This window comes from Xiphias gladius, chromosome 5, assembly GCF_016859285.1.
Source record: "Xiphias gladius isolate SHS-SW01 ecotype Sanya breed wild chromosome 5, ASM1685928v1, whole genome shotgun sequence".
NCBI lineage: Eukaryota > Metazoa > Chordata > Actinopteri > Istiophoriformes > Xiphiidae > Xiphias > Xiphias gladius.
Window position 1 is genome coordinate 15,633,911 of NC_053404.1, and position 10,361 is coordinate 15,644,271.

Here is a 10,361-nt window from a genome sequence, read left to right on the forward strand (position 1 = left end):
GGCATGAACAAGAATTTAAACCTCATTTGGGTGCAAGAAGTCACACAAAAATCAATCATTTTAGTTCCCTCTTTATGAGGCAATGCCACATTTTACATCCCGGTGATACCACTAAGCCTGCCAGTTTTCCAGCTGGAGGAAATGCTGTTACACTGTGTATTTAAAGTTAAAAAAAACTGTCTTAAGGAATAATAACGTCTGAAAGGCAAGGTGACCCTACATCAGCAACTGATAAGCGGAGAAACACCATAATAGATAGATCTTAATTAATGGATTCAATTACAAAAGAAACGTGAATTCAATTTGAAATCAATTGGAAAATGTAATTTGTTTGCAGGTTTGCAGGGTAACATGTTTTTTATGTGCAGTAACTTTGATGAGGAGTGGACCTATATCATAGTAGTGGACCCACACAACAGGCTGATAATAGCTGTCTGTTAACCCCACTCCTCACAAAGACATCAGTAATCTAAGCGTTACCATGGAGTCAAGCGCACCTGCTCTGTGTAATGTAAACCAGCTCAAGGAATGACAGGGACTAATGTATTAGCGGTTGATAATGAGCTGCATAGATATGTAGGTCTGCCTGAGTTACATAACAGGGTCAGCGGGCAACAAATGTCTCCCAGGGACAGACCCAACAGCGCTTGGTCTCCAAGGAGGCACACTGATTGTTTTTTTCTGCCTGCTATGTTACACTGCAGCAGGAACACACAAAAGGACATACAAGAACAACGAAAGACACACACATACACACACTTATATAGTCAGGCACTACAGAGAGAAAGGGAATCTTCTCAAGGAGCATGATGAAAATTAAGAAACTGCATATTTTCATAATGTGAACGTTTCAGTTTTAAAAGTTTGTTTAAAATCCTGTTTATAAAATCAATGAACAAAGGAGGAGCTCGGTCTAGTGAGTTAATTTTAATATTTTACATTAATCAACATCAACTTGTATAATAAGGGCTTTTTATAATACCACTTTTACCAATCTACTTTTGTATTACTGTATGTTATTAGCTTGAAACTTTTCTCTTTAGCCGTTTCTGTTGTTGTATTTGATTATCTTAATAGGTCTGCAGGGTAGTAGTTCCAAAGACCCACCCAAGAGGTCCAAGATGATAAACAGGATAGAAAAGAAGAAATCAAACATTTCTGCAATATTAAACCATGTCTTTGTTTTTTCTCTCTAGTCGTTGCTTTTTCTTTGACAGTATTATATCTTGGATAGTTCTACCTCTTGAGGCCTCTAAATAATATATAATTCAACATTAAACAATCTAAGAGGAGAAAATCACACTTTGGTTAAACTGCTCACAACACTGAGACATAGAGTGTGTCAACTCCGACAAAGCAAGTAGACATTGCTTTATGTCAAAGGGGCTTGAGCCTTAAAACAGCTGGGAATCAGTCTTGTAGAGCATTTCATAATGGCTGTTTACAAATGAACTACAAGATTATTTTTATGCTTGCAGTTACTAACGTTGTTACTACATGACTGGTGAAAGCCTCATTATTATAAATACACACATTCCTTCATCACTGATGTCCAGAGTTTAATTTGCACTTTCAGACCAGAGTATGATTAAATTATACACCTACAGACCTGAGAGCTTTCTGTATTTAAACATTTAATAAAAGGCACTGCATTAAAAGAATGTTCAATTAAAAGTAGAAAAGCTCCTGTCTAAATAAAGACTGGAAATCTGAGCCGACAGGACAGAGCTTTAAGTCAATGTCACTTTTTATCCAATGCTTCGTGTTCCTTTTCTGTCAACCACTGTATAGGCCGAAACTCATGCCAAGGGAAAGTACCTGTGTGAAGATGTCAAACAAATCTGACAAAAAGGAATTTCCCTACCTGGATGCTCTTAATGCCAGCTTTGCAGAAGTAGCGTTTGATGTCCACGTCAATCTCTGTGTTGCCAACAAAGCTGTGTGACAAAAAAAAAAGTATGTCTTGTAAAACTGCTGTACCATGGTTTTTTCCCTTTTTTTTAACAATTTCCAAAGGACATAAAGGTCTTGTTTGATGGCATAAGAGATGACAGTGTTTAAATGTAGACATCATGGTGATTCTCTCTTTTATTAATTATCTTTATGGAGTTGTTTTATAACTCCTGCTGTATAAACACATCCTCCAGATCCGACATGATTGCAGTCAATGAGCTCATTCAGTCATATTCAGCACTTTAAATCTCATTGTTTTCCAGGCGTCTGAAGTTACAATGCTTAAGATTTTCATGAAATCAAATTGAGTTTTTGACATTGTCATCATTTTTTCAGCAATAGCCATTCAATGTATTTACATTCAGTACTTACCTCTATATAGTAGTTTTCAGTTAGTGGTGGATTCAAATTGCTTATTACTGTTACTGTTACCGCTCTCTCTTAAAACCACTTTGCAATAGTGAATCACTGAAGCGTCCAGTCTGCCCTCCGTTCAGCATCAGAGGACGAAGAAGTAGAAACTCAAAGATGGCTGAAGCTCTTGGTAAGTAAACAGCCTATAATTCTAACGGTGGTTTTGTAGCGATAGTAAGAACTTACGGGTAGCATCTTTAAAACAAAGTAAGTTTGTTTGGCTGCACTGTAAACGGATACATCAGCTGGTCTCCTGCTGAATTTCCGACAAAGTAGCTGCTCAAGGAGTGTTTGCTGTAAACCGGACAAACTGTTAGCACCAGTGGTGAAATTTAGAACTTTCACTCCATTGTTTTATTTCTTTCAAATCAGCAACCCCTTAAGAATTTCCAAGGTCTGTGGAACCATTTTAAACCAGAATCAGAAAGAAGCTACAGAGGTAGAAGAATAATTTTTTAAACAGAAATCTGATTGGCTCACCTGATCTGTAGGTCCATGATGATCTGTCGCTTATCCACATTCTCTGAATAAACCTTGACTCCATTGACCCTCAGGGGCTGAACCGAAACAGAAGGAACCATTATAGCCATTGCACCACTCCAGTCCATCAACACCACACCAACACCTCCACCCCTCCCGAAACCCCCACGTGGTTATCACAAGGTCGATCCCTCTCCTGACCCCACGTGGAAACTATTTATGAAACAAGCACATGTCATCAACGTGCATGTTCACGTTCAAGCTCCCACACACCCTCGCCAGCTGTCCCAACGGCACCTGCTGCTAGTAGTCTGGTACGCCACTGAAACAACACATGATCAGTGAGAGTGCCTGTGAGCACCATGCAGGAGATGCTCACTAAGAGATGCTCACTTTGTCTCCTATATCGATTTTGCTGAAGCAGAAGGTGCTGAGGTGGCCGTTGGACTCTTTCACTGCAGGCTCGATTGTCTCGTGGAACAGTTTCTCCACAAACTGGCAGATGTAGGGCCACATCTGTTTCACCGTCTGAGGGGGATACAGGAAGAGAAATGAACCTCAAAGAGAAATTACAGTAGAGTTTTGATGGGACAAACTAAAAGCTGGTGCCCTTTTCCATCATGGAATTATTCTACAGGGGATCTACATGTATGTGCTGTAAGACACTTTATAATTACACTTTAATTAATGTCACTACATCAACTTCACCATATCTAAGCTTTTCTCATTGCTTCATACAGGTACATCTCTCAAATTGTGAGTTAAATAAATACTTATAAATATTTGAAATGTATTTATATTAATGTAAAACCATGTCAGACTTACACACATTGAGCAAGGAGACAAAAAATGAAATTTTAATGCCTGCATCTAGATCATTTCAATGTATGCTCATGAGTGCTTTAAAATTTACATCCATGTTGTTGCCATGGGGATTCACAAGGGGTTAATGCATTTCACAGTGCTGCAGAAACAGGGCTGCATGTTAAGTCAAATGTGCTGCAGTGTACAGTGTGGCAACATTCAAAGCCCCACTGGGAAGAGGAGAGAGCAGAGGGGTGACAGACGTCACAAAGCAAAAAGGAGGGCTTCACTCAAGCAAACAAATTCAAGAGACAGCTGCTCAATTCTTTACCTTGTTTAGCCATTCCACTCGCTCTATGTCTGGGAAGTGGACCTACAATGGAGAAAAAAGAGCAGATAGTCTTTATGTTGGTTTCAATAAGCCTAATAATGCAATATTTCTAAAAGCATATTCCACATATAATCTATTTGGTGAGATTTTTTCCCCAATTTTCTGACTAAGTTATATGTTCAACATTTCTGTGCTATCACTAAAATTGAAAGCTTGCGATTAAATGTCCATTTTTATAAACTGAACTTGCATTTATATGTGTGAAATCTCTTTTTTTGTGCAGATGTGCACAGCCTTCTTCTCTTTGTTTTAAAACTGTCTCAAATTACTCTTGAATTAAATGCAAATTTAAAGCTGCTACTCATGAAAAGCCACAGTTTGAAGATGTCACATTTGTATTGGGCATTCAAAATATTTTAACAAACATGACATCATATATTGTTACATTAATACAAGTCTTACCCATGAAATACAGTTAAATTGCACCATCATTACAACAAGACAGTCTATAGCCACACTAGCAGCTCTCTTGCGGCTCTCTTGAGGCTGGATTTTTGCTTTTATCCGATGCTAACATGCTCACGGTAACAATGCTAACATGTTACCAATGCCCTAAGCATTATAGCACTAAACACAACAGACAGTTGATGAGAATATCATTAGTTTTTAAAGTCATAAACCAAAGTACTCGAAAAGTAAAAATTTTGACCAGATGATAGCGCTAGATGAAAAGTCAGGAGTCAGGTATTAAGGGTATTGAGGTTCATCCAGAAAATCTGCACCAAATTTCATGGCAATCCTTCCAATTATTTGTTGAAACATTTCACTGACAACTACAACTGTCAACCTCATGGTGTCGCTAGAGGAAAAGTCAGGGGAATTACCAAAGTTTTAAGGATTCATCCTCTAGGTACCATGAAAACCTGTATAAAATTTCATTGCAAAATTTCCCAGAGTTGTGAGATATTTCAGTCTGGACCAAAGCATTGGACCAACAGATTGACGCTGCATCACCGAAGCCACACTGCTAGCCTGTCTAAAAACCCTCAGAGTCAAATTCTAAGGTGCGAATTTACCATGATTAAGGTTTAGAGACAAACAGCTTTATAATCAAATGCTCGCCCTGAACTTTCGAGTTCGAGCATTCCAGTTCAAAATGTTTCATACTGCTGATGTATGTTGTGCAAACTTCCAAACTCCGATGTCAAAGTCTGATTTTGAAAGGCTTTAAGGTTGTAGGTCTTCTACACAGGAAAAGCAATACCTTGAAGATGATACATTTCTCTTGGCCATTCAGAACATTTAAACAAACATGGCATTTTACTTTGCTATAGCAACACCATAATTACACCATTATTACAAAAATAATTCAAAGAAGAGAGGACAGAGTGTGTTTCTATTTGTGTTTTGATGCTTGAGAACATTTGTTGCAAAGCTTTTTGATATGCGGTTGATGCTTGATTAAAAAAAGAAAGAAGATAAAGGAAAAGGAAGATGAAACGGAACTTTCAAAACACACAGCAAAGGTCATGTATTTTTCCATGGTTTTCATTTCTACCTGAAGAATGCATTGATTGCATGACCTTTCCTTTGTTATCGTGTTTTTTGAGTTAGCTGGTATAAGATAACTGACATCAGTACAAACCATAGAATCTCATTTCTTTCGTCATTTTGAGTATGAGCAAAGTGCAGTCATGTTATTTGTCTTATTCGACCAACACCACTGGATTTACAGGAATTTCAGAAATAGAACTAAGGTAAATTGGTTTTGTAATTTTAGTGAACATCATAATTGTTCCAATATCATATTTAATCATGCTTACATCTTGAACTAGATCTCAACTAGTCTCTTATTTCCTGACTTATTTCCACACGACATTTGTGCTGTGAGACTGGGCTGCAGTTTGACTACACCTCCTGAACGAATAAAGTAAATCAGACATTGATTTAACATGAGCTAACGGAAATGCTTGGAATAAAGTCTGTGTCGTGCACAAAGGTGTGCAACCATGTACACACCACCTTAATAAATAACAGATAATCAATGCTGGCTCTCCATCACAGTATATTTAAGGCGTTTTTTTCCTTATCTCAACAGCAAGATGAAGTGATGCAATCCGCTGGAGTGCTGGTGGGAAGTGACATGGGGTGCGACAGCTACAAAGGACAGCAATATTCCTTATGAGGCAGCAAAAGTGCAGCATTTGTGTCAAAGTGAGACTAAAGTAGTCACAAGGGCAAGAAGATGGGGAACTGTCAGCTTCATTATGAGGTGGATGTAATATAATCTTCTGAACCAGACACTGATAAGGTTTCATTATTACACCTGACCTAGTGACCCTATTCAGAGAATGTACGTGAAGCAATGAATGATTCACTTAACAAGACACACGCTTTTAAGTGCTGGCTGAGAAAACTGAGCTGTGCAGCAGAAAGTGGGAGCAAACCATCTTAATTATTCAGATCGAGCCATCATTGCTGTGTGGTGTAAAACTGAAAAGTGATTCAAGTTTATGTCCTGAAAGTGAAATGAACAGTCGGCTTGAGTTTGCAACTGTCTATAATCAGCACATTGAGTCTGGAAAGTAGTCAGGACAAACTTCTTATTAATAAGGCATTAAAGAGTTAATACGGCTCCTGGAAAAGTCCCAAAAATTTCATCCCCGAACAAACAGACAGTTTTTAATACAGTTGACATATGCAGTAGTTGCTCCTATTAAAACATATAATGCTTACTTCTCAAACTTATGCTTAAATTTCATAAGCCACACTGACAGAGGTGCATCGCAAGGTCTACTATAATGCAGACAATCTGACTCCTTTAAACAAACACCTTTCAGAAAACTGAAATCAACTAATGTGTCTGCTGGACTCCAGCTACTGTGTCCCTTATGATACAACAAAAAAGGAAATTTCTCTGCCCAAATGAATGTTGACAGGTGTGTTGGAGGAAAGCACAACTTGAAGAAAAATGAAAGAACTCCCGCACAATCTCTTAGTATATTTATTGCTGATGTTCTTTGTATACTGATGTAACTGTATCGTGCATTTCATGTATGATAAAATTGTAAGATTGATGATAATATAATTGTGGCACAATTTCCCTTTGTCCTTTTCTAATCTTTTGATAGAATGTGATGTATTAAAGAAGAAAAAACACCTTCTTTACCTAATTACATAGATAGTAGTGAGTGTGTTTGCCTAATGTGTTTCATTCACCTAATGAACAAACACCAGTGGTCCACTGATTGGATAATTTAGCTAGCATCTATGTATACACACTCGTTGCCCGCTTTATTAGATGCACCTGTAAAATCAACAGTGCAACAGCTCAGCCGTAAATTCTACCTTTGCTAAGATAATAATGTTAAGAGAGGTATACGAAAACACTGTCAGAGAGGTATTAAATTAACAATGTTTTTTATTCAGATTTCAGGTTGCAGAGGTGTTGTACTGGACTTCATTATATTGAGTGGTGTATCTAATGTTTTGTCCACCCCATTTATATTAACACGAAGGGGGGCAGAATATTAGAAACATATTTCAATATAAAGCAGGCCAGTTCAACACCAGCAGTAACTACTCCCTCAGTAATAAGCATGTAGTTGAATTGACATCTCCGAAAGTTTTAACAAAAACTGTCCATTATCATCTTCATAAATGTGAAATTTGTTGCAGTTCTGTTGCAGTGGATTGCATTACGTTGTATAGGTGTCAAGGCGTGCATATGGAACTTATCTAATGCTTGCCGATATACCTGACAAAGGTTGAGCTGACCACAGTGTTGTAAATAAATAAATATACCAGCAGCTAGAGGGACAATGTGCAATCTTTTTTCATTTTTGTTCCTGTGTGACAGTAAGCTAAAACCCAAAACATAACTTTTAGTGTAAGTAGCTGCTACACCAGCCAGCCAATGACTCACCCGGATGATTACAGCTATGGATATAAACTTTGACAAGGAGGAGCGCACTTAAGCAATATTAGTTTGGGAATCAGGGCAGGCCACTAAAAAAGGCTTTTTTGGAAAGAAATCCCATCTCTATCAAGACTCAGTTCTGCCTAGTGGGGAGAAACTGGCACTAGCCAAGATTCAGGAGCTGTAACTGGGGAAAATCTCCACCCATGATGACAGTGCAGTTTTGATGCACTCGTATGTGCTCAGCTTGTCAGTCTGAAGCCCTGGATGGTGTAATGTCATTTATTTTGATGGCCATGCACCGTCACCCCAGGGATGACATGTGTTATATGTAGTGCTTGACATTGCTGTTTCTTTCACAAACCACGGACTTAGAGCAGAGGTTGCTGAGATCACTTAATGATGCCTCTTTCCTTTAAGTGGGATACTCTTGCTCTACCCGATCTAGCTTGACCATCCCCATTTAATAGCCTCAACACATCCTCAGGCATGCGTCAGCAGAATAAGCTTTTGGCTGTTCTCAAAACATGAGACTGCACTAAACATCACAGACCAGCTGATCTGTGACTCTGGGATGAGGGTGATATAGAAAGTATTGTATTTATAGTTTGACAAGTTAAGCAGCTAAGACTTGAGGCTCACTTTAATTTGCGGTTCAGTTGAGCTGTATTTGGGGCTTGGATAGGACTCAGTTAAATGCACTCTAAAGTGTTCCCTTTGTGATTGGCAAACTGGACCCCTTAGACTATACAAGAAGGTTTAAGTAAAAAATAAATCTCTCCATTTCACTCTAATTTCCACCCCAAAAGATACATAGTGCACTAAAAATAAACAGGGATTCTACTGTCAGTTCATCACTGTCTATTGGACTTCCAGTAGAGTTAACTTGTGCAGGAGTCAGCAGGTAGTTTGATCAATGAATATGGAAAATGACTACTGTATGATCATTTTATAATCTCTATTAAGGGGACTAAATGCATTTATTTAGAAGACAGCCCATTTATTTTGACATATTTCCCCATGATGCTATAATACCACTCCCTCCTGCCTTTCAAACTCCTTTCAAAGACAGCCGTTCGGAAAAAAGTCACACAACATCTGGCTTTGTGACAAAAATGAAAAATGACTACCTGATTGTTATTGTACTATTGTGTTATTATCTGAGCCGTATTTTGTGTATCGGGTACCACTTCAGTAAGTGCAACCTATGTTATGTCACTGAATTATATACTAAGGCTGCTAAGGTTCCATGAGGAGGTCTCAGCGCATTCCCAACAAAATCCTAACCACTAAACTTTTAACCCTGACAAGGAAAAGTCAAGAATCCCAGTGTTATCTAACAATTTTGCCAAGATAAGGTGTTGCAGTAACACTGTAGAGTGAGTTAACCGCAAGAGAGATAGCAATCTGGATCCTAAAATAACAGGGACTCTGTGGGCATGTTTCCTTTCAAGCGTGGTGTCTGGTTTACCATTGTACCCTGCTGTATTTAGACTGGGGCTCAGTCTAATTTCACTGCTGGGGGGAACAGCTGCTCCATCACAGCTTTACAGCTCAACTCTTCTCCCCCATGCGCCTGACAGCTGATTGCGTTTTTTCCTGGAAACTCAAAAATGTTGCTCACAAAAATACCTCATGCACGCGCTACGGAGAAACAGATTGGATCCGCGGGTTTGCACATCATCCTACTATATTGTTCGTCTACTCTTTTTCACAGGGGAGACTTACCCATGGTGGTAAATCAGAGGTCGTAAGACCCTGCTTGACATTTCTCTCCTCTTGCTCAAAGAAAGCCAGAGCTCGGCTCAGTCGGCTGTGCTTCCCTCCTGTGTTCCTCCTCCACCAGAAAAAGATAACAAGTCCAATCAACAGCCAGCTGAAGCTAAACTCAAAATAGCCCAGGGCGTAAATGGGGAAAATAAGAACAAACGTTTTAGCGAAGTGAACCCAGGTCTGGGTCAGGTCGCTGGTCGAGGACACCCGGGTATCATCGGGCATGTCCCCCGCTGAGAGATGGGGAAAGTTGGCACTGGGCTGAACGCTATGCCCATTCTCCTTAGGTGAAGCGGGGCTCGCGTTGTGTGAATGGGCTCCTGGTAGAGCTGTCATGCTGTCCCTTGACATGCTTCTGTACCCCAGAGTCCGTTGTCAAACAGTTAAAATGCGGATAAGGTCGGGTGACTCGGTTCCCATGTGCGAACGGACCAAAGCGGTTCCTTTGGGGAGCTTGTCCTCACGTTGGCTCACCTGCACACCAGCCCATCGCATTCGTAGGAATCGCTGTCATTGACCAATTTAGTTTGCGCTTCGACTAAAAGCTGAGGACTCGAGTCCCCTGATTAAATGAGTCTGCTGAGCTAGTCAGGCCAGCAGTCGCTCTGTCTCCACACAGGGTAGGAATGATCATTTCCAAAAAATGCACAGGGACCATGCACTGTGAGCTCCCGGTGTTGCCCGTAG

At 39.6% G+C, this 10,361-nt stretch overlaps 1 protein-coding gene across 3 annotated transcripts in view; it reads right to left on the reverse strand.

The window, feature by feature from the left end:
* esyt2b (extended synaptotagmin-like protein 2b) overlaps positions 1–10,283 on the reverse strand; it is a 31,117-nt gene extending 20,834 nt beyond the window's left edge. For all 3 annotated transcript variants that reach the window (XM_040127329.1, XM_040127328.1, XM_040127327.1), the window contains exons 1-5: positions 9,630–10,283; positions 3,983–4,024; positions 3,241–3,375; positions 2,848–2,924; positions 1,865–1,937 (exon numbers count right to left, since the gene is read on the reverse strand). In XM_040127329.1, coding sequence (XP_039983263.1) covers positions 1,865–1,937; positions 2,848–2,924; positions 3,241–3,375; positions 3,983–4,024; positions 9,630–10,025 — 723 coding nt within the window. In that variant the 5' untranslated portion in view covers positions 10,026–10,283. The remainder of the gene's footprint in view (positions 1–1,864; positions 1,938–2,847; positions 2,925–3,240; positions 3,376–3,982; positions 4,025–9,629) is intronic.
* Positions 10,284–10,361: the final 78 nt, after the last annotated feature.